At 40.0% G+C, this 25,811-nt stretch overlaps 1 protein-coding gene across 4 annotated transcripts in view; it reads right to left on the reverse strand.

Annotated features, from left to right (window-relative positions):
* pxylp1 (2-phosphoxylose phosphatase 1) overlaps window positions 1-19,127 on the reverse strand; it is a 175,639-nt gene extending 156,512 nt beyond the window's left edge. The window contains exons 1-2 of one of the 4 annotated variants that reach the window (XM_072572794.1): window positions 18,788-19,127; window positions 2,962-3,093 (exon numbers count right to left, since the gene is read on the reverse strand). In XM_072572794.1, the coding sequence (XP_072428895.1) occupies window positions 2,962-3,093; window positions 18,788-18,893 (238 nt within the window). In that variant the 5' untranslated portion in view covers window positions 18,894-19,127. Of the gene's footprint in view, window positions 1-2,961; window positions 3,094-18,787 lie in introns of those variants that run through there. The other 3 variants (XM_072572795.1, XM_072572796.1, XM_072572797.1) reach the window with 3 other exon arrangements.
* Window positions 19,128-25,811: the final 6,684 nt, after the last annotated feature.

Consider the following 25,811-nt stretch of genomic DNA (forward strand, 5'->3'; position numbering starts at 1 on the left):
AACAAGTGATAATCTAACCATGGTAGAACTATCACAGAATACACCATTTTTAATGATTCTTCAGATGAATTCGCCATTGACAAGACAAGTAATTGAGACAACAAATAAGTATTGTGGTTACAACGATAGGTCAGAAGCTTGGTTTAAATGGCATGTAACCCATCTCCTGGCTCTCGAAAGTCTATCCACCGTCTACAAAACACAACTCATGACTGTGGAATCCTCTCCATTTACCAGGATGAGAGCAACTCAATCAACATTTAAGAAGCCCAACATTATGTAGGACAAAGCAGCCTGCTGTTTGACAACTCATCCACCACTGCCACAAATTCATTCCAATAGTGGCATACAGTGGTATCATTATTTACCACTGATAAGATGCTTTGCAGAAACTCATGAAAACTCCTCCAATTCCATCTCTACCACCTAGAAGTGCAAGGAAAAAAAAAGATGCATGGAAACCCAAACATCTGCAAGCTCTCCTCCAAGTCTCACACCATATTGACTTGGAAGTGGAGCCATTCCTTCCCTATCATGGGGTCCAAATCTGAACCTCCCTTCCTAACAGCACCACATTGATAACAGCAAGTTAGTATTGAATAACTTTTGTTGAAAAGTACACAAAGTTTGAAGTTCCAGTTACTTATCAAGAGAAAACAAAAACAACAAATTCCATGGTTTTAAGCAAATGGGAGGACGTTGCCACCCAAGTTGATAGGGTTGTTAAGGCATACCGGTGTGTTAGCTTTTATTGATCAAGAGATTGAGTTTCAGAGCCACAAGGTCATGCTGCAACTGTACAAACATCTGGTGCGGCCACACTTGGAGTATTGCATACATACTGCCTTGTAAGAAGGGCGTGGAAACATTGGAAAGGGTTCAGAGGAGATTTACTAGCACGTTGTCTAGTATGGAGGGAAGGTCTTGTGAGGAAATGCTGAGGGACTTGAGGCTGTTTTTGTTCGAGGGAAAAAGGTTGAGAGGTAACTTAATTGAGACATTTCAGGTAATCAGAGGGTTAGATAGGGTGGACAATGAGAGCCTTTTTTCTCAGATGAGTGACGAGGGGACAAAGCTTTAAACTGAGGGGTGATAGATATAGGACAGATGTCAGAGGTGGTTTCTTTACTCAGTAGTATGGGCGTGGAACACAGTACCTGAAACAGTAGTAGACTCGCCAACTTTAAGGGTATTTAAATCGTCATTGGATAAACATATGGATGAAAATGGAATAGTTTAGGATAGATGGGCTTCAGATTGGTTACACAGGTCAGTGTAACATCAAGGGACAAAGGGCCTGTACTGCGCTGTAATGTTCTACATTTATAATACAAGTGTCAAAAAAGTAAACAATCAATACTATCTAGCCTATATTTTAACCTATATCCAGAATAATAGGATGTAAACATGAATTAACATGCAAATTGTGGTCTAATACAAATCACTAACTTACACACATCAGAGACACAACTAAGACATATACCTCATGTTTCTCAACAACCCATTCAGATATCAGGGATCACTTCCAATTCTGCCTTAATCACCATGGATTCCAGATTCCCTTTCAAAGACTTAGCCTCTGATTTCCAATTCAAAGGGAATGCCAAATCAGCCTGGGCGGTGCTTTGCTTCTGCCTGCAGGAAACTATCATGCAACAGGACTCAAACTCTGAATGCCCCAATGATTGTTCACCTTCCAGCTGCTGGATCTTTTTGCCCCAGACTTTGGGTTTACTTGGCTGCATTGCAACATCTAATCACTGCCTCCTTGGGGAAACGCTGAGGGACTTGAGGCTGTTTTTGTTTGGGAGAAGAAGGTTGAGAGGAGACATAAGGTAATCAGAGAGTTAGATAGGGTGGACAGTGACAGCCTCATTTCATCAGCCTCATGGAGCTGACACTGTGTTGAGACTTCTCGAAGCCTCAATTTTCCAGATGCATTGAGCATCCAATGTTCTCTGTCTTCTCTGAGCTACAGCTCCCCAGCTGCAGAGAGGTATCAACTGTCATTATTCACCCAGCTCCTTTCTTGTGAACTCACTTTCCACACAGCCCCTCCCTCCCATCACCACTGCCCAGTCCCTCCGCAGGACCTGAAGTCAGGTTGACATGTCAAAACCCATGTCACCTGGTCACTCTTCTCACAACATACACCTGCACAGCTGCTTCTGGCCATGCCTTTCACTTCTTTGGGCACCTGGCAAAGAATAAATTCTGGAATTACAGCATGCATGACTTGTCTCCTTGCCATACTCTGCAATCGAGCCAAACATGCTCAGAAACAATTTAAAGAGATGGCTTCCTTCACAACATGAACTGTAACTAACCATCAACTAGTTAAAAGGAGATTCGTGATGGACAATAAATGCTAGACTTGCCAATAACTCCCATGCACCATATGAATATTAAAAAGTTAGTCCCAAAGCCTGATTGAACTTTAATATCATTTCAAAATTCATTTCATAGCATAACAACATAGAATTACATTTCATGCAAAAAGGGGATTACAAGTGGATTAATTGTTGATCCTTGGTTTGTCCAATTCTATACAGATTCAGCACATGTTTGCATTGCAATAGACAAAATTTGCTTCCAAGAAATGCAGCTCAATGATGGAGAAAATATAGGCAAACATTTAATTGTACCAATTATAATGCACTTCACTGGTATCTATTTACATAGGGAGTTTAAAATCACAACATGAAAGAATTGGTTTTAAAAAAGAAATCTCAAATATTATTATGATTAAAAATACTTTGAAAATGCAAATTTGCTGAAAAGATTTTCAACCTCAGAAATAATTCATTACTCAGTGGTAATGCTTAAAGACTTCAGACGCACAGCATACCAGCAGCAGAGAGAGGCTTCTTCTTGAGTGTGCTTTTTATTTCAATGTCTTGCATTAGCTGTGCAAGATGGTGCTTGTTAAATCAGAAGTAAACCAGTGGAAGCTGTACTTACAGAACTGTAGGCTTAGGCTCAGGACAGCCAGGAGGGCAACTATGGCCAGCAGAAACAGAAAACGGTTTCGGTAAAACATTGCCACACACATTTTCAGACTCCCATTATGATTGGACCTCCACTTGCTCTCCCCTGTGAAAGTCAATGCAATAACAGTCAAGCCCACACATATGAATAAAGATGTCAATTCCAACACACAGCAGCCAGATTGTTACACCAAAAAGAACTCAAAACGTGAAGAATGAAGCTTCTGTTGCTATGGTCATTTTCTTTCCTTCTGAAAAAGACACTTAATTCTGATTTATAGCTTACATTTACTCCAAGATAAAATCTCAATATTATTACTCATAAGATCAAGCAACTCTACTGAAATAAGCATTTTCCATTGCATTCTTATGAAATGAGTGGAGATGTACATGTTTAGCAAAGTTTTGAAAATGATGTTCAGTTCTGAGATCCTAAACACCTCAACAATTACTATAAGAAGATTCAACTAAAACATAGCATTTTCTAAGTAAATTGAAATTATTGATATTTCTCATCTATTGTTATCAGATTTAGACACCTTTTTCACCAAAATATCTTTATACATGCAAACCTTCACTAGAGATTTTCCACTGCCAGCAGACAGGCAAACCACACTTCAGAACAAGGTAAAAACAATGACTGCAGATGCTGAAAATCAAATACTGGATTAGTGGTGCTGGAAGAGCACAGCAGTTCAGGCAGCATCCAACGAGCAGCGAAATCAACGTTTCGGGCAAAAGCCCTTCACACTTCAGAACAGACAATTCAAACAGATTAGACAGGAAACCACAAATGTACAACTGCATTTCTCTGAATGTGTTAAAAATAAAGCCTCAAACAACATTTGGCATATCATCAAAATATTTTTCTGTTCTGCTAAGAATACCATGAAGAAAAAAGTTAAAGTTATCAATGAGAACTTTATTGTTGAATTGAAAATGATGAATTCATTGTTACTTTGCATGCACAATTGGTTTGGGATTTTGTTTACAACAGTTCTAATGTTAAATGCTGAGGAGGCCATTATTGGTTTTCAGTAAGATTAGATTACTTACAGTGTGGAAACAGGCCCTTCGGCCCAACAAGTCCACACCGACCCACCGAAGCACAACCCACCCAGACCCATTCCCCTACATTTACCTCTTCACTTAACACTACGGGCAATTTAGCATGGCCAATTCACCTAGACTGCACTTTTTTTTTGACTGTGGGAGGAAACCGGAGCACCCGGATGAAACCCACGCAGACACGGGGAGAATGTGCAAACTCCACACAGAGAGTCGCCCAAGGCAGGAATTGAACCCGGGTCTCTGGCGCTGTGAGGCAGCAGTGTTAACCACTGTGCCACCATGAGGAAGATTCTTTTTCTTAGCAAACGTGATCTGACATTGTAATCATTAAAAGGTGAAGGAGGCAGTTAATGACAAAACATTTATTTTTATCTTGATAGGTTATCAAGTTTAGGCATTGAAGAATTCATTCAGACTTTTCAAATTACATGATTTTACTTTCTTTCATCAACTTTACCCTCCTTTATCCCTTTTCAATGAAGGCTGAAGAGCAAATAGCATACTCTGTGTGGGATTAGTTGGTAAAATGGCTGTAGAAAACAGAATCAATAGCAGAGAGCAGTCCAAAACCCAGACGCTAAAAGGCAGTAATACCATTGAATGGCAATGATTACTAATGATTCCTCTTATCCTGAAGGCACTATACAAGGTGCAATTATACCTGCAGCAACTATAGAGAAAGTACACCTCCAATACCACTCCCTATTATGAAACATTAGAGCAGATGATCAAAGCCTAATGAAAGCAAAAGGTTTTAATGAGTGTCTAAAGGGCAGAATAAGAAGCAGAAAGGTAGAAAAAGGGAATTCTCGAAAGTGGAGCCTTGGAAAGATAAGGTATAGTTCATGAAGCCAATATGAAAAGAGCGAAGATACCTAAATAGACATTTGTTTTAAATATTAAAAATTACACTGAGAGGTCATATACTCATGGATCCACTGATGTGTCTGTTGGTTAAAGTAGTTGAGATATGGAGACCAGGAAGATTCCAAGTTAGTCACCTGTCTCTATTAAGTCAGCTGATCTCAATCAAGGTGATAATAGAGACTAAAATTGTGGTACAGGGAAAGCACAGTAGGTCAGGTACCATCCAAGGAGCAGGAGAATCGACGTTTTGGGCAGAAGCCCTTCATCAGGATGAGGGGCTTATGCCGAAAACGTCAATTATCCCACTCCTTGGATGCTGCATGATCTGCTGTGATTTTCCAGCACTTTTTGACTCTGACTCTCCAGCATCTGCAGTCCTCACTTTTTTCTGACAGTAAAGATTCCATGATAAACGGAAATGCTTCAATTTATAAAAAGGTATAATTGACTAGAGTTCTTACTCCTGCTTTCTAAACAATAAAACCATTAAGTCATAAGAAACAGTATCAGGAGTGGGCAATTTGACCCCTTGAGCCTGCTCTGTCATTCACGAGGATCATGGCTAATCCAACATTTCTCATGTCCACTTTCCTGCCCTTTCACCATAACCCTTGATTTCCTTACTGTTCAAAAAACAGCTATTTCAGACTGTGTCCCCACAGCTCTATGTCAAGGATTTCCAAAAAATCTCAACCCTCGAAGAAAAGAAATTCCTCCTCATCAGTCTCAAACTGGGGCTTCTTAATTCTGAGACCATACCCTCTGGTCCTAGACTCTCCCATGATGGGAAACATTCCTTCAGCATTTACTCTGACAAGCCCCTTAAGAAGTCTACATATTTCAATGAGATCATCTCTCATTCTTCTAAATTTCAATGAGTAGAGTCACAACATGTTTAATCTTTTCTCATAGCATAGTCCCTCCATACTGGGATCATCCTCGTGAACCTTCTCAGAACTGATGAAACTGATGAAACAAGAGGACCAAAACTGCTCACAGCATTCCCAATATGGTCTCATCAGCAGCTTGTACAATTACAATAAGACTGCCTTACTGTTATATTCAAAGCCCCTTGAGATAAGGGCCAACATTCCACTAGCCTTCCTGATTCCCTGTTGTACCTGTGTATTAGCTTTCTGTTTCATGAACAAGTAATTCCCAAGTCCCTTTGTGCTGCAGCTTTCCCCATTTAAATAATACCCTGCTCTTTTGTGCTCTCTTTCAAAAGGAATAACTTCACATTTTCCACACTATTCTTTATTCATTAACTTTTTTTCCCACTTTCTTAACTCATTAATATCTCTGTAAATGGTATCCCTCACAACCTGGGTTTCCACCTATTTTTGTGTCATCTGCAAATTTGGTTTCTGTACATTCACTTCCTTCCATTAAGTCATCTATACGATAAACAGTTGCAGTCCCAGCACTGATTCTTATGGAACCTTACCAATCACGACCCAAAAAAGAACCCAAAATCCCCACTGTTTCCGGCCGATGAGCCAATTCTGCTTCTACATTGATGATACTGGGTGAAGACAGGCTAGGTTCATCTGTTATCCTATGTTGACCAGTCAACTAACATTCACTATCTATACTTACTCACAGAAATTGGGCACTGGTGCATTGAGACTGACAAGCAGCAGTAATGCTTTAGCAGCAAGAAATTAATAATTAATAATTCTGGAAGATAAGTTTGAGACAAAGCCTGATGAGAAAGTTCTGGAGTTCAGTTGTTCAGTCATTGTTTAGAATTGACACATACTGTGCTTGATTAAGAATGCTTGTGGTCTCAGAAAAAATACATTATAGAAATGGCTGGATTCATGGTGCAGGCATTTTAAAGCCCTGAATAAAACCTATCACACACAAAAAAAACCATGTCTTCTCTGAAAACCTGAGAGACCCAACCATCTTCAACTGCTTTATCAATGATCTTCCCTCCATCACAAAAGGTGGATTTACTTCATAAATAATTGTATAAATTCAGCAGTACTTATGATTCCTCAGTGACAGAAGACGTCAGAGTCCAAATACATAATGATCTGGGCAACATTCAGGCTTGTGTTGATAAGTGGCAAGTGACATTTGCACCACACAAAAGCCAAACAATGGCTGTCTCCAGTCAGAGAGAATTTAACCACTGCCTGTCATATTCAATGGCATTACTGATACTGAATCCCCCACTGTTGACCAACCATATAATCACTGTGGCTTCGAGAACAGAACAGATAAGAAGCTTGGAATTCTGCAGCGAATAATTCATCACCTGACTTCTCCTGTGCGTGTCCATCATCTACTAGCCACAAAACAGTAGTGGAATGGAATACTCTCCACCTACTTGGATACATGCAACTTCAATAACACTTAAGATGCTGGCCACTGTCTAGGACAGATTGGCATCCCACCAACACCTTCAACATTTACACACTTTACCATTGATGTACTGCAGCAGTAGTGTACCATCTATACAAGATGTCCTCTAACGACTCACCAAGGTTCCTTCAACAGCACTTTCCAAACACAAACTTTACTATCCAGAAGAACAAAGGCAACAGATATTTAGGAACACATCACCTGCACAAATATCAGGATCTTTACCAGATGGGCCAATGGGCTGAGAAGTGGCATTTGCAGTTTAATTCGGATAAATGCGAGGTGCTACATTTTGGGAAAGCAAATCTTAGAAGGACTTATACATTTAATGATAAGGTCCTAGGGAACGTTGCTGAACAAAGAGACCTTGGAGTGCAGATTCATATATCCTTGAAGGTGGAATTGCAGGTAGATAGGATAGTGAAGGTGGTGTTTGGTATGTTTTCCTTTATTGGTCAGAGTATTGAGTACAGGAGTTGGGAGGTTATGTTGCAGCTGTACAGGACATTGGTTAGGCCACTGTTGGAATATTGCGTGCAATTCTGGTCTCCTTCCTATCGGAAAGATGTGAACCTTGAAAGGGTTCAGAAAAGATTTATAAGAATGTTGCCAGGGTTGGAGGATTTGAGCTATAGTGAGACGCTGAACAGGCTGGGTCTGTTTTCCCTGGAGCGTCAGAGGCTGAGGGGTGACCTTTTAGAAGTTTACAAAATTATGGTAGGTAGGGTAGATAGGCAAAGTCTTTTCCCTGGGGTTAGGGAGTCCAGAACTAGAGGGCATGGGTGAGAGGGGAAAGATATAAAAAAGACCTACAGGGCAACTTTTTCACGCAGAGGGTGGTACGTGTATGGAATGAGCTGCCAGAGGAAGTGGTGGAGGCTGGTACAATTGCAATATTTAAGAGGCATTTGGATGGGTATATGAATAGGAAGGGTTTGGAGGATATGGGCTGGGTGCTGGCTGGTGGGACTAGATTGGGTTGGGATATCTGGTCAGCATGGACAGGTTGAACCAAAGGGTCTGTTTCCATGTTGTACATCTCTGTGACTCTAAGACTCTCAGTTCACTTCCAAGGCACACACAATCATGACTTGGAACAATATCGCCATTCCTTCATTGTTGCTGGATCAAAACCTTGAACTCCCTCCCTAATGGCAATCGGGATCGATCTACATTCCAATGACTGTAGCAGTTCAAGAAGATAGCTCCCTACCAGCTTCTCAAGGACAATTAGGGATAGGCAATAAACTTGGCCTTACCAACAACGAGCACATCCTATGAATAAATGAATTAAAATATATATAAATATTTATGTATTTTAAAAAAGCCATCCTATTGCAGCAGGAAAACTGAGAGCTAAAATATATTGTTATAAGGTTCAATTTCAGTCTGCAATATTTTAACTATTTTCTATTGAATCAACTGTGAGGAAGACCTAAACCCCAGCAAATTGGATGCTCATGCACAGTGTTTGCAGCCATACACAAGTCAAGCGGCTTCAGGAGAAAATGTTGGCAACAACAATAAAATGTTGCACATATCCCGCATAGATCACAAACTTAACTGTAGACACGGCACTGTAAAACGTAGCAAAAAAACTGTAAAGGCATTGCTGAAAATAAGCTACAGTAATACCAGATATAAATTGTTCAATTTCTTTAAATTAACCCACAGGACATGGGTATTGCTAGCCAACATTTATTGCCCATCCTTATGTGCCCTTAGGTAGGTGGTGGTGAGCTGCCTACTCGACCTACCTCTGTAGGTCGATTCACAATGCCCTTAGGGAGGGAACTGCAGAATGTAGACCCAATGACTCTAAAGGAACGGCAATATACTGCCCAGGTAGGACGGTGAATGGCTTGGTAGGGACCTTGCACGTGGTAGTATCACTCCCATGTATCTGCTGCCACTCTCCTTATAGACGTTTTGATCGTATTGAAGGTGCTGTCGCAAGATCTTTGATAAATTGCTGCAGTGTATCTTGTACATAGTACACACTGCAACTGCTAAGCCACTGCTCCAATCCACCTAAGCCTACTTTGAGGATATAACCGCTAGTATCATAGAACAACCCCAAATCTGTTCACCATGCATGCAAATGATCTGCTGACAATCACATCCCACAAGTTAATCTATGCCAATGACAACCGTTGTGCTGCTCCAGATTTACCTTTTGCACACTGGACTGGACCTTTAAACAAATTCTCCCAAAACCATATTGACTGAGTTCTATCTCCTCGAAACCTGCCAAAAAAAAAGAACTATATGTATATGGATGGCTAGAGACTAAAAGTTGATCTCAATCCAGCATACTGGGAAGTGACTTGAGATTGGACTTTGTCCTTCTGGGAAAAAATAAAGCAGCAGAAAGAGTCAAACACAAAACAATCTACTAACTAATCTTACTGAATCAATGTTGTGCACAGCTCAGCATTTGCCTTAGTTACTCCACATCAGAATACTGTGCAGCTGGTTGGCAAACACACACCCATTGGACAGTCAATTGAATGCAGCAATGCACATCATAATTCAAACATTTTGCTCAGCAACATGTCCTTTGAAACATCAAATCTACTGCCTTTCTTCCACCTGGACACCCCATATGCCGCAACCTTTCTCTGTCAGATATATAAGCAGATATCCTTTGCATTGGGGAATGAAAAATGTACAAAGTCACTAACACATTGTTTGCTTTAAAAAAAAAAGCCATCTGACAAGTGGTAGGCTTTGACCTACCATGGTGATAGTGGTTCTTGCTAAATGGACTCAGGCTTGTATCCAGCAGATGGTTATGTTGCTGTCAGTAGGACCTGTCATTGAGTAGGGAGGAGGAGGAGGAAGAGTTGGGGGAGAATGAATGCCAAGTCAAACTGGGCAAGGTTCCACTGAATTTCTGACTCAATGAGTTGAAAGTTAAGTTACCAGCTCTAAACCTAAACAATGTGCATTTTCTTTGTTTATCTTTACAGTGCCAATTTTCTCATCCTCTTCCCAATTTAAAAGAGGGACTCTTCTCATTTCTCATAGTTCCTTGTGACACTTGCCACATCTTCTGCAGTCCCCCTTTCAACCTCTGCTCCCTCAATTCCATCTGTCATTCTCCATCTCCACATTGCAGTCTTCATGTTGTCATTGCTTTTTTACAACTCTCCTCACTTCACAATGACACTCCTTTTCTCCCCTCACTCTTACAGCAGAGTCTTGTTACTCCATCCGAACTGTACTATATTCTTTGAAGAAATTGCTGATCTTATGGGAAGTGCCATGCACAGCTGAAATATTAGTCAATCCCCAGAAGAGAAGTGTGCAATAGAGACAGTGCAGCTGCTGCTTGGATTTACAACTTCAAACAATCAGAATTTGCCTGAAACCATTGACCTCCAAGACCCCGACCAGCGGCACTCACCGGAGAAAACCAAGACAACCACACTTTCAAACAGTGCACTATAGGTCATTCAATTACTGCATTTACTTCAAAAAGAACTGAACATGTACACTCCATACTGCTCAGTTTCTGAAACTGATATAAACCTAACTAAGTTCCAATTAAATATTATTAACACCCTGGATAGGCCCTATCCTCCTGAAATTAAAAGAGGTTTATGTTAATGAACATTTTACTAAAATGTTCCAAGATAAAGAAAGAAAAATTCAATCACATTTCACTCACACCCTGGCCAGCTGAAATAATAAAGTGGAGCAGTGATGGTAATGAAATAGTTGGCTTCTGATACTACAATTACTGAATGATTACCAGTACAGGATTTTGGATTTCTGTAAGAGATACTGGCCATAAAAAATAAGAAAAAATAGCATTCTTGTAGTCGAGAATAAGGTTCAATAAGATCCATGTACAATAATCTGATTGTGATGGCTCCTGAGTTCCTACAAAATCAATATTCCAATAGTTAAAGTACTTGTTTCTCTAAGGTCAATTGATTAATTGTTAAACTGTTCATGAGGAAGATAGATCCTGTGACAATGCTCACAGAGACCAAGAGTTTCTAAGCGTTGTCCCTAATGTCTAACCCTTCGAGAACAATTCCAAAAAACAGTTCAACACGTCAGTTACCACACTGCTGTTTGTATGATCTTGTGTGCAAATTGAAAGATGTGTCAACAAAGTAGAGATTAGTTTCAAAGGTAATCATTTAGCTGTAAATCAAGTTGGGAGGTCCTAAAGATATGAAATGTACTGTATAAATGCATTTATTTTTCAGTCTCTTCAGCTCTTTTCTCATGTTGCACAATATTTATTTTCAACTTTGGACAAGAAATGAAGATCTTGAATAATCTCTGTTGTTAGAATTAGATCAGTCAGTTGAACTCATAATCCAAATAATCGATATGATACATGCATACTCTGTGCTACCTGCCTGTCAGTCATATTGTGTTTCTTATCAGATGCTTTAAAAAACTCAAATATGTCTAAACAAAACAGATAACGAGGTCTTTTGTTTTGCTTAATGCCATGATTTTTATTACAGGAACAATTGAGAAGTGTACTGGTATTTGGCTTTCTATACTATAAGAGAGGAGGAGAAGTGCACTGATGCAGTCAGTCTATCCCAGAAACATCGGCATAGCTGGAATAACTCTCCGTAGCAAAGGAAGTAATTTTTAAAGCTTTCTACAAGCATGCATTTACTGGTCTAGAGGTTCCCAAAATTATCAAAAAAGGTAATGGAACAGTCACCTTTATATCAAGCAAAATTGGATAGAAGAGATGAGAATGCTTCAATTAGATAAAGTATTGTCTAGACTGTACCTAGATTGCAGAGGGTAGTTTTGGCCAACATATCTTAGGAAGGATGAGTTAGTCTTGGAGGGAGTGTGGCATAGATTTACTTGAATAATAATAATACAAGTTCTTATAGCTTAATACACAATAAACTAACCACAGTTGTATTCCTGGAAATTTAGAAGTTTAACGTGTGATATAATAAAATATTTTAAGATATTAAGGCGAAGAGATAGGACAGTTTGGAAAAAACAATTTAATCTCATTGGACAGTCTAGAACAAGAGGACATAGTCAGGTTGTTCAGGTTTGAAATTAGGAAACATTTCTTCATGCAAAGTGTGCTTGAAGTTTGAAACTCAATTACACAAATGGCATTTGATGCTAGATCAATAGTTAATTTTAAATTTGAAATTAATACTTATTAGCTAAATGCATTAAGGGATATGGGAAAGAGGTGGGCATATGGAGTTAGGTCAGAGATCAATCAGATCTCAGTGAATCGCAGTCAAATTCATAAGTAAATGATTAATTGCCCTTCACATGTTTTTGCTGAATGTTCCTTTGGAAATCCACACTCTCACACTTTTCCTAGGCACCATTGGATGCATTTTCACTTTTAACTTTGGTAGAAAATTAGTGTCATCCATTTCACATGCCAGTTTCAGCTGCAGCTTAGATGGTTAAGCGATTGCCTCTGAGTCCGAAGGCTGTGTGTTCAAACCTTACTTTTGGACTTAATCACAAAGTTGATTTTCCAGTGCAACCCTAAGTTACTGCTACATGGTCACTTGTACTATCTTTCACAGACAAGGTCAAAAATGCCCTATGAATTGGATGTAAAAAATGCAATGGCTCTACTTCAAAAGAAGTACGAGGGAGTGCTTCCTGGTTTCCTGACCCATGTGTATCCCTCAGTCAACGGATGTTTTCGTCATTATTACATTGCTGTTGGTGGGATCTTGCTGCATGCAAATTGACTACTTTATTTCCGACATCACCACAATAAAAATACTTCAGGGATATTCCTCTGGATGTAAAATGTTTTGCAACATCAAGAAAGGAGCTACATAAATATTTTTCTTTTCACCTCATTTTCATTACAGTTGACTTCAAACTGTTTGGTACATCTAACCAAACGTTTTTACTCAAAACATTAATCTCCATTTAGAGCTAAGGTGCAATTTCTATTTTTATTTTTATTTTCTAAAGGTAGTGATGATCTTAATTGTACTCAGATATAGATTAAAAACCCCTTTTCAAAATTGCAGCCAAGCCTAATTATGCTTGCATATTCTTTCCAGTGAGGATTGGCTGCAATCTTAAGTGATAACTTTTGTTAATTTTCTTCTCTCTATCTTGGGAGTACTTACAGAAATTTTACCATCTCTACTGCTACTCAGGCTAAGGTCAGTTAACATAATAGAAAAAGAAATTGATAGTAGGATCTTTAGCAATTTGAGGTTTAGGTATGTGCTGCCTTGACCAAACAAGCCACAAGAAAAGTTTATCACTTTCCCTCAAAAAGAAAAAAAATAAAGCAGATACTTCATCCATTTATCAGTAACCAACAAGACAGCTCTGCTATTTGGGCAAACACAATGAGATCATTTAATTAAATTGCACTATTTTATATACATTTCTAAATATTTTGGTTCCAACAGAACAAATTTGACTCAGGTTTCTTGAGATAGGGCTCCAACATACAAATAATCAACCACATTCACAAAGTGTAATAAAAGCTTGAGATAAAACAATGATTTAGTAAAAGCCCGTGGTTTCCAAATCCCAAAAGCTGTCATACAAATTGCTTTCTCACATAGCTTTAGAGATTTCAAAACTTTTACGCTGTTTTGCACAATAGACTTGGCCTTGCACTTTGGGTTCTCAACAAAAAGAATTGTGATTTTGCTGTTTCAGCTTCATCAATATGTAACAATTATTGTGTTCCTGCATCTAGCTCCAGCCAGAAATCAGCTTTAATAATGAAACCAATATTCCTGGCATTAATTCCTATTAAGAAACATAATTAACCAAGGTTCTTGCACCTGATCAATTGAAATCCAAATTCACACAACATAGGGGCAGTCATACCAGTGCAGTGTCGAGCTATTACTTTCCATAATTACAATGAACAGACATCATCCAGATTTACATAACAAAGGAACATCAGAACAGAAGTCGACTCTACAGCCCCTCCAATCTGTTCCACTATTTAATAAAATTGATTAAAATTATTAAATGTTTTATCATTCATTTAATAAGCCCTGTGGCCTAATTCCATATACTTGCCTTTGACACATTTACTTGACAAAATTTTATCTATCAAAGATTTAAAATTTACAATTGATCCTGCATCCACTGCCATTTGCAGCAGAGTTCTAAATATCTACCACCCTTTGCGTGTAGATAGTTCCTACCATCTCTCCTGAACAGTCTGCCCTAATTTTCAGACCATGTCTTCTAGTTCTAGAATCCCCAGTGACAATAGTTTATCTTTCCCCACCCTGCTGTTTTCTTGAAGACTTCAATCAGAACACTGTTTAACCTTCTAAATTCTAGAGGGAACAGGCCTAATTTGTATAATCTCTCCACATAACTTAACCCCTGCAGTACTGGTAGCATTCTTACAAAAGTACATTCTTCTCCCTTCGGAAAGGACACTATCTCTTTCCTAAGGTGTAGTGCCCAGATCTGTTCACACTACACCAAGTGCGGTCTGACCAGGATTTTGTGTAACTGCAACATAACTTCTGTATCCTTGTACTCCAGCCCTCTAGACATAAAAGCCAGCATACTATTAGTTTTCTTGATCGTTTTCTGCATCTGTTCAAGGGCAGTTCTACTGAATTTTATCTATTTTTGACAGTGTTTTCTTGACTGAGATTTATGAGGCCTGGCATGCCACAGTTTATGGCATTTTTTTCTCAACCAACCTTCAGCTCTTCATCTCATTAATTTGCAAACAGCCTTGTGGCATTCATCTTGCAGTATGATGCAGGAGGAGAGACAGAAGTGCTTTCTGCTTCTTGGAATTTGCAATGTTCATGCTATTAGTGCCATATTTAATGCTCAATACAAGCCACATCAGATGCTACAGGTCAGAAATTGCCCTTCAGACTTTGTCCTGCACCACAGTTCTGAAGGAAATGGCCCAGAATCATAAGTTAGTTCATCAGTACTTGGGCAGAAACCTGGAGATGCTGATGGACAGGATGTTATAGAAGAGGCCAGTGCTTTTTCCAGCTGACTGGCAAATGAGATCGTGCAACCAAACACACCCAGGCTAGACAAAGATGGTGGCCCAGGTTAATGCAGTGTTCCAGGTGAAAATGCAATGCACGTAGTGCAAGGAGATGGCTAATGATTGTCTGTACACTAGGAGGGTAAGTACCACCATATTCTCTCTGCTACCTCACACTGACCAGGCCACCACTTACTCCTATTCTGCCACTGCTCGTCATCTCATTAAGGCTCATAGACTACAACTGTAATTATTGCATGTCTACTCAATGATTCACATGCAGGTCATCCTTCTGAACCCTTCCTGCCCTTCTATATCCTATCCACTCACTGGGGACATCTCACCACCTCTCCTGTTCTTGCAGCACCACTGACTGCTCTTCTATCCACATTATCATTCTCAGTCTCTCATTTTCACTCATTACAGGAATGGTTCATCCGCCACCACACTTTTGTCTCCATAACAACCTGACTGACCTACCCAGACTGTTGCACCTGATTAGCAGAACAAACCATTTCCAAATCCTGGACTGATATTTGGTGAGCCCCTTGACTAACTGTTGCAGTAATCTTTGACAGAGTATTGATCCCCTTGACCCCACTGAGGACTGGTCCCCTTTGACTTTGAAACATGGCTGTTTGATTGAAGCTTGTACAATGCATCTGCCTCATAAGCTGTTGGAACATGTTGTACATGTGACATTGATGTAGCACGGTGCTGTAGACAATAAGAGATATGAACAGAAGTAGGCCAATCAGCCCATCAGGTCTGCTCCACCATTCAATGAGATCATGATTGATCCAGTATAGCAACATGCCCACCCCACTGAATTTGCTGTATTCCCTGCCATGACCAGCTAGCACCTTCCCAATGTGCTAAAAAGCAATGTAAGCCTCATCCAACTGAGTACAAAGGAAGACAATAGTAAAAAATGAAGCTAACAGTCATAAGATGCATTTTGTATAGGTGCACGTGATGCATATGCATCCCGGTAAAGCAGTAAATCATAAGTATTCCTGAGCTCCAAAGTGAAGTCCTGAAGGGCTGAAATGTTGTGAGAGTTGGTTCAAAAGAAGGCACGATGATGGATGAAGAACAGGGGAGGAGGATGTTCATTCAGTGTCGGGACATTGTAAGGAAGCCATAGTTATCTGAAGGCCCAAAGAAGCAGGTAGTAAGCTGCTGCCAGCAGGTAACCATTCTGACAGGAATGTCAGGAATTGGTGTCCTATCTAGTTTCTCAGGAAAGGAGAGGAGAATTGAAAGCTATGTAGAAATGAGGCAAGTTGAATATTAATGACATGGAAATGCAAAGTAACAAGGTCATAGCATCATAAAGTCATAGAGTCATAGATTTATACAGCATGGAAACAGACCCTTCACTCCAATTCGTCCACACTGACCATGCTCCCACTTCCCTGCATTTGGCCCATATCCCTCCAAACCTTTCCTATTCATGTACTTACTCAAATGTCTTTTACATACTGTAACCGTATCTGCATCCATCACTTCCTCTGGCAGCTCATTCTGCACACTAACCATTCTTTGTGTAAAACATTTGCACCTCAGGTGCTTTTCAAAACTTTCTCCTCGCACCTTAAAAATCAGCCCCCGACTGTTGAACTCCCACACCATAGGAAAAAGACCCTTGTTATTCACCTAATCTATGCCCCTCATGATTTTTTAAAACTTCTATAATGTCACCCCTCAAGCTTCCATGAACCAATCAAAAAAGTCCCAGCCTACTTTTATAACTCAAACCCTCCATTCTACACAACATCCGGGTAAATCTTTCCTGAACCTTCCCCAGCTTAATAATATCCTTTGTATAAAAGGGTGACCAGAACTACACACAGTACTCCAGAAGAGACCTCACCAATATCCTGTACAACCTCAACACGACGTCCCAACTCCTATACGCAAGTCTGAATAATGAAGGCAAGCCCGCTAAACATCTTCCTAATCTTAAGGAGAAGGTGGGAAATATTTTTTGATATCAGGTTTCTGATTTTTTAAATATTGCTGTATTTTTCCATATTTCTGCCCATTGCCCATGCCACTTAAGGATGTAAAAATATGCTGTTGCAGAATCCACATGACATAACCGTATCTCAGGATAAATCAGCAAAACCAGCTTAAAGTCAAGATGTAAAATTGTAGCCATTTTGGTTTCCAAAAAAAATCCATAAACTCAATAAAATATATTTGAATTTGAAATATCATCATGTTATGTTTGCAGGACCTCACTGTGTTCAATTTGGTTGCAATATTTCTTAATATATAACAGTCCTTCAGAAATTTTTCATTTGCTTTTAAGATTTCGGGGCATGCTGAGGTTGTGAAAAATGCTACTTTCTTTCATAACATACATGCAAATATACTTTCTTAATAATCCAATAAAAGGCATATTGTTGATCATGCCTTCAACTGCTGAAAATTGCAATGTAAAAGTTTGCACAGAAACAACTAAAGCATTTGTTGCATCATAAACTTATATCAGCTGCCAACATGGCAGAGGTGTATTGGCAGACTTCCATTCCTGAAACTGACTCCACTCAGGCAAGCCGACCCAAGAGCAGGTCCTTTGCCTACTTTCACTGAATTCACCTACTCTAATTCCCCCACTTCACAATCTTTCTAATGTTTATTTCACAAACTCCATGGCAAAAATAATCTGTATTTTCACTATTTATTCATTCACACACGTTTTCTGAGAATTTTCTCTGTTTCCTTATTTAGGACATGGGAGTGCGTAAATAATGGTGAGATGAGTCTGGGATACATTGTTACAGCATAAGACACACTTTCAACACCTTTTGTTGTCTGGTCCAGAAACTGAGCTCACCATTCACATCAATAGCATAAATCACTCGGAAATCTAGGCCAGATACATTGTAATAAACCAACTGATAGTCTCTGTGGTGCCCAATCCCTGAAAATGATCTGGCAGTTCATTCAGGGAATTAGACTCCTAAGTTTTATGTAAATTTCAAATCACTGAAAAAACCCAACAAACAATGCCAATCCTGGATCTTAAGCAACTGTACACAACATTATCCGCTACAGTCTAATTTTGCAAAACACAATTTAGAGTAAAATATACAAACCATAGCACAAGGGTGGGAACAGCTTTCAGCGAACCATCAACGTGGGGACTTTTGTTTAACAATTAAAAAGGGAAAATATTTATAGAGACAACTGAATGAGATATTTTGTTTTCCCAAACAATCTGCCAAGGAGGTCGGACGCCAGTTAATATCCTTTGTTCGCAACATACTGTGGTAAATGTAATCCTCAAATCCATCGTAACTTGGGTGGCATAACACTAAACACTTGTTATGCCCAATCGAAGCCACTTTGAGGGTGGCTTTTATGATCAACAACGAAGGGAAAGCCTGCTTAATCAGATTTTGTTTTTGTTTCAGGTTCAATCTAATTTCACAAATAAAAAGCCAACAGAGCAGAGGGACTACACTTCCTGGAAGCTGTTCCGAATCCTTACCTTGGGTGTTTCTGGAGTGTGTGTGAGAAGCGCTGACGGCGTCGCTTGCATCCAACTCTTTGTGTCTTCTTCCTTTTCCCTTTGACTGATGGTGTTTCACAGTCATGCGCTTGGGGGGAGGTGGAGAGATCTGCTGCCTTTGACGATACTATCACTGCCGCTCTTACCTCGCCTCTCCCTCGGCACTTAGAGTGAGAGCAAGGGAACAGGGGAGGGAAGTCGAAACTCTCGCATGCAGTGTATGCAACAGCACCGACAAGCTAGCAAAATAGCGCCAACTCGCCTGACCCTAGTGTTCACCCAGCTATCAGTCTGCTCCCCACTGCTGGAACCGATAAAGTATTTATTCTCTTCCTTTCACCCAGTTTCTGGGTAAGTGTTCAGGAGTTTAGAGAAAAAAAACGTGTAATTGGCCGCCACCTACTGGTTGAAAGTTGGGGGGGATAAAGCTCAATACCAAAACACAAACACACACTCACACCTAAAAACAAACTGTTTTTAGCTCGTCTGGCACTGCTGAATTGAAGCGAAGATTTGTCAAAGAGATTTCAGTCTTTTTATATTCACATTTTTCAAGGTTAGTGGTGCACTAAAAATCGATCTTTTTTTTCTTATTTTCGAAGATTTCCTTTGTCATGCTTTCATCTCAATACATTGACCTACACTGGGATTCTAGGTGTATGCATGGCAACATGGGTACATGAATAGGAAGGGTTTAGAGGATATGGGCCAAATGGGACTAGATTAATTTAGGATATCTCTTCAACATGGATAAGTGGCACCGACAGGGTCTGTTTCTGTGCTTTATATCTCTATGACTCTATTACTATGTCAAGCACATTCTTTTGGGCAGTCCACAGTGTGTCATCAGCAATTGCAGATAAAATTCAGAACAGTATGGGCCGTTCATCTCTGTCCTGCTACAACTGGAAATGATTGTGCTCTCTCCAGATGGTAGATGAGTCTTCTCACCAGAATGGGGCTTTTGACCTTCTACAGTAGGCACCATTACATTCATTTGTAATCGAATTATGATCAATGAAGACAGGTTGGACAAACTTGGTTTGTTTTCACTTGAATGTCAGAAGATGGGGAGATAGAAGTTTTCAAAACTATGCCAAGCATGGATGGAGTGGATAATCAAAGCATTTTCCCAGAGTAGAAATATCAATTGTCAGGGCCATAGGTTTAAGATAGAGGGGGTAAGTTTAAAGGAGATGCAAGTGCCTGGAATGGCTGCCAAAGGAGATGGTGGAGGCAGAAACAGGCCAACGAGCCTGTTTCTGTGCTGTCCTGTTCTTGGTTAATTCAGGGAACAGTAGCGCATAAGGGGGGAGGAAAATAGGAGAGCTGGGTTTTCACAATGAAGCTCAGTGGAGGTGTTGTGTGGATATGTCTCGAAAGCCAAAGATCTACTTCTGGAAGAAGATGGTTAACGCAGCCACTCATTGAAATTTTCAAGGAGGCACAGGTAGATCTCCTCTCCAATTAGGGGTTCTTGAAGCTGGAAGGCTGTCTGAGGTCTTTCTATTTGATAGGAGCATGCAATGGATGGTAAATAACTGACATTGGCATTTCAAGGAAAATGCCTTCACACCATATTTTAGAAGTTCAAATGGCAGGGAAAATATCTCTTCAAAGTGGTCTGTGGCTGCACCCACAACCAAACAGGCAGCATTGGCCTCTAAGCCTGCCTGGTAAATAACCACTGCTACCACAGGCCAGTGTCCAAGCCCCAAAAAGACCCTGTACCAATTTGGCAAATTGGCAGCTCGTTGGACTTTAAAGTGGACTTTACAAGACATGGGGAAATTGGCACCAAGATGTTTGTTTCCGGGGCTCGGAACTCTTCAATCCAAAGGCATCAATGTGGACTTCACCAGTTTCCTCATTTCCCCTCCCCCCACCTTACCCCAGTTCCAACCTTCCAGCTTAGCATCGCCCTCATGACCTGGTCCACCTGTCAATCTTCCTTCCCACCAATCCACTCCACCCTCCTCTCCGACCTTTATCCCCACCTCCATCCACCTATTGCACTCTCAGCTACCTTCTCCCCAGCCCCACCTCGCCTCCCTTTTATCTTTCCACCCCCAAGGTTCCCAGCTTCATTCCTGATGAAGGGCTCTGGCCTGAAACGTCAATTCTCCTGCTCCTTGGATGCTGACTGACCTACTGTGCTTTTTCAGCAACACACTGTCAACTCTGATCTCAAGCATCTGCAAACCTCACTGTCCCCCAGGAGCGAATGGATGGCAACTATGAAAGAGGAAAGATGTTAAGCAAAGCAGAGAAAAGAATGGCAGCAGCTGGGATCAGTGCTACTGATGTGTGACAACGTTTGCTTTGCTGTAATAATTTCCTGGATTGGATGGTGTAACTTAGTCGCATAAACAGTGAGATCATTTTATATCAATGAAAGTTGAGCCGGTCACATTGCCCTATATTTACTGTTTTGATAGTCTCAACTATGATATAACACTTATGATTTGAACTGAATATCAATATCATTTCTACTTCAAAATCCCTCTGAAGATTGCAGGGAACAAACAATTGATGATGCAAGGCTTGATTAAAAACAAAAAAAATCATTAAACTGCTACATTTTACATCAGGTGAATTTATAGAGAAATGTTGATGGTGGTATTCATTAATTTCAATACCTTATTGGTTGACAAGTATTAAAACAGTACACATGCTACATGCCTCAGTGAGCACCAGAGCAATCAGCTTCATTAATTTGAATAGAACCATTTCCCTGCTGTACATCCTTTCTTTTATAATGCTCCATTTGATGTTTCATAACGTTAAAGGCACACTATACATAAATGATTGTTGGAGTTGTTGCAACCCATTTTCTTTCTTGATCCTCCCTTTTCAGGCATCTCTACCTCAGTAGTTTTTGTTTATGAGGTGGCATGCAGTCCAGAGTAAGGTGTCTAGACAGAAAGGTGTTAGAACAATGAGAAATCTCAGGCACTAACTATTTGTGGTTAGGGTAGATAGCTGCCACCAATTCTTCTTTCTATGCCAGTCAAGGGATTTCTGGTAGTTTGTGGTGAAGAATGAATCATAAATATGTCTTAGCAGAAATGTACTTACTTTAGGAAACAAGATAAGGTTTATTACATTTCAGCAATTATATGCAGGCCACATGAATTTGGAGGCAAATTAACTCTGACTAACAAGAGGTTATTCAGTTACATATCTCTCCATGAAGAGGCTGGGCTAGATTGTCAGTGCTGTCTGCCTGAACTGCTTTCATCTGCCAATAGGGATGTGTCAACTGTCTTAAACTAGTAAGACAGAAACAAGGGCAGATTCTACAAGGAATGAAACAAGCCTAAATATCAATGAAACAGCAAAGGAGAACATAGACATAGTTGAGGGATGTAGGTTTGCTCGCTGAGCTGGAAGGTTCATTTCCAGGCCTGGAGGCCCACTGAAGATGTTACCTAATAGGGTGACAAAATGTCTGGAAATGAACTTTCCAGCTCAGTGAGGAAACCTACATCCAGAACCTCAAACTGAGGTACAAATCTTCTCAAAACTCACTAATAGTTGAGGGAGGACATAGGTGTCCATGGAATAAATAGAGAATGGTCACTTAAATAAGATGTGGTAAAAACAAAATGAAGGGCAATTCTATTAAAATTAGAGAAGAACGATAAACTGGAGATAATTACATTGTAGAAAGAAGCCAAAAAGTAATAATGGGAGATATCAACCATCCCAACATTAATCTGCCAGGCAAAGTAGTTAATGGTCATAAGGTATTAGAGTTCCTACCATGTGTACGTGACACATTTCCAACTACAACAATTTGTGATGATTTATTACAGCTTTAACATAAGAAAATGTTTCAAGGTGCTTCATGGAGGCATTAGATATAAAAAAATGGCACCAGACAAATGATCAAATCTTTTCACAGAGGTAGGTTTTAAGAAATGAAAGTAGAGAGTCAAAGATGTTTCGAAAGAGAATCCTAGAGCTTCGTCAACCAACGATTAAAATCAATGATATTCAAGAGGCAAGAAGTAGAGAAGCCAGGATAACTCAAAAGATGGAGGGCTGGAGGAGATCAGGAGAGGCCTGGCCACAGAACAACTTAAAAACAAAGATGAGAAATGCTGTTACAATGTGATTAGAAGACATGAACTGATTCCTGACTTCTTCCCACTCTTCCACTGGTCACAACAAAGTTTGAATTTAAAAAGTGAGGTGATATTGCCAATACATAAATACCATGCCACATGCTCAGTAACAGAAATAAATCAGCCAGATTCTTTATGTATTGAACTTGTCCATTGCAAACATATTGTAGTTGAGCATCGCTCTCACTCACACTGCCACCCCCCCGCCACACACACACACACACACATACACACCCATCTTTCTCTCTTTCTCTCTCATGTGCGCACACACCCACGCGGGAAATTGACTTAAAAGTACTTTGCCAAGCAACAGCTACATTCTGAAAAAAAGAACTGTTCACGGATCATATCAAATGCCAATCTGCAGTTAAAGTTACTGGTTGCGTGCAATCTATCAGCACTTGACGCCTTCCTAGCTCTTCCCATCAACTGTCAGTTCTTTTTTTTTACAATTTTCCCTGATGGCAGTAATACCTGCACTGTGGTTCACAGCTGTAAACAATTCAAGGGACAACACAAGCTGGTATAAATGCAGTCTGCAAACGTCAAACTGCTATTTGACAGTGAAAGAAACAGTCAAATCTAATCCTGTCATCACTCAGAATCCACGGGCTGATATTAGTGGCCCTGTCCAGCCAGAAAATCAGGGCAACCTCACCATTTCCTGCAACCCAAACAGAATTTATCTGAACAGACACTTCAGTTCCAGTGTGCCACGGAGCGGTGGCCACTGCTGGTACAGCAGTAGACTTGGGACAAAAAGCCGTGCTGAAGGCCAGGAAGAAAGGTAGATCCTGGTGACAGTAAAGGGGCTGGCATGGAGTGCCCCCAAAGACCATAGTATTGGTATACTTGGCAGCCTGCTCACAAAGTGGTCTGTCATTGGTAGCATACCAATATAGAAACACATGAAATAAGAGCTGACTTCCCCAAACGTACTCTGTCTTTTAAAAGGATCATGGTTGATCTGTGTGTGTTTTGAATTCCACATTCACACCTAACCCTGACAACCTTTGAATCCCTTGCCTAACACAAATCTACCCACCTCTACCTAATAACATTCAAGGCAAACCCCAAATTTTTAAACATTTGTTGTGGAGAAAATGTAGAGAATCACCAGGAGACGCAGAGAGTTCTTCAAGATATAGGTCTTTTATTTGCAAACAAAAAACCGTGACACTAAGAAAGCAGATTCCCACGAACCTCAGGGTCTGTGGTTTTTTCATTTTTTTTATCATGTTTCTGTTAGCTTGTCAGCATTTCCAACTATATTAATCAAAGTACCTCACTCTAGCTACACAATAAGCCAGTGATGTTAGTTCCCATTATCTCTTTAATTGTACATTCTACTTAATGTTATTCTAATGTCAAAGTTAGATATTTAGTGCTAACTCTTGCAATGATGTTCTTTCATTCCAGACCCTACTTAATATTTTCTGAATGCCATGATTAGATATTTATTATCACCTCTGCTACAGGGATCTTCCATTCCAGACTAACCCGTCATGATAGATTTTTAGCTATTCCATCTATTACAATAGTCTCCTGTCTCAAGCTGATTCTACTAACTATTAATTAGGTATTTAATGTCATGTCCCAAATATTTATGGTCCCAATCTTGTCATAATGACATTTAACAGGGAAACTACCTCTACTAACTGTTATCTCATCTCACCATAGTGACCTTTCAGCCTTAACTTTACTCTACGAATTGGTGTAAGAACATTCCACTATTCTTATCCCATTCTGCCTTCCACAGACCACAGATTGCCAGTGGTCTTCATGCTTTAACCCTAGGAGACTTATCAGTCTGCACTCCATCAGTTTGTTTAGTATCAATATCCTATTGATTATAATTTAATTAAGTCAGAGGTTAGGAATCCTGCAGCAGGTAACCCATCTCCTGACTCTCCAAAGACTGTCCACCATTTACAAGGCAAAAGTCAGGGATATGCTGGAATACTTCCGACTTTCCTGAATGTGTGCAGTTCAAAAATTGTGGTTACTTTTAGAGAGTTTAATGGAATCCTGTCAATTGTGGCATCTTTCCCCTGTTTTCCTCATCTCCACCCAAACTGACACTACATCTTAATTTTCAGAACCAAGATCATATCTATCACACAAAAGCCATCCTTGATCAGCACTGTCACTCTTCCACTGTTACATAGCTTCCATTCTTCTTGGAATGTCATGAAACCTTTAATATTCTCAATCCTTGTTATCCTGCAGCCATTTAATGCTGTCAGATCATATTTATTTATGCCAATGTATGCTATTAATTCATTTACTTTGTTATGAATACTACCAGCCTTCAGGTACAGAACCTTTGGTTTTACCTTTGGTCTTGGTTTTATCTTTGTAATCTGTAATCTTGATTATTGGTGCATTCTTAGGTTTTTTTCTTTCCCTACCTGTTGTTTTCTGATCTTCATTTCCGATACTGCAATGTTCCTCTCCTACCTTGTCGCAACTGTTTGATGACCACACTTTTGCATATTTTATGCCTTAGCCTCACAGTTTAGTTCAAAACCCTCTCCATCTCTTCAGTTATCTGCTGTTCAAGAACACTGGCCCTAGCACAGCTCAAGTGTAGGCTACCCCAATGTTACAGCCCTCACTTTCCTTGTACTGGTGCCATTAGCCCATGAACTGGAACCCACTTCTCCCATACCAATCTTTCAGCCATATATTACTCTCTCTGGTTTTATGTACCACATGCCAATTTACACGTTGTTCCAGTAATAATCCAGAGATTGTAAGCTTTAAGAGATTGCATTTTTGTGCGTGTCTAGCTCCTCTTACATCTTATGCAGAACCTCTTTCTTAGTTCTACCTATGTCACTCTTGCCTTTGTGAGCCATGATAACTTGATC

Source organism: Chiloscyllium punctatum, chromosome 6, assembly GCF_047496795.1.
Source record: "Chiloscyllium punctatum isolate Juve2018m chromosome 6, sChiPun1.3, whole genome shotgun sequence".
NCBI lineage: Eukaryota > Metazoa > Chordata > Chondrichthyes > Orectolobiformes > Hemiscylliidae > Chiloscyllium > Chiloscyllium punctatum.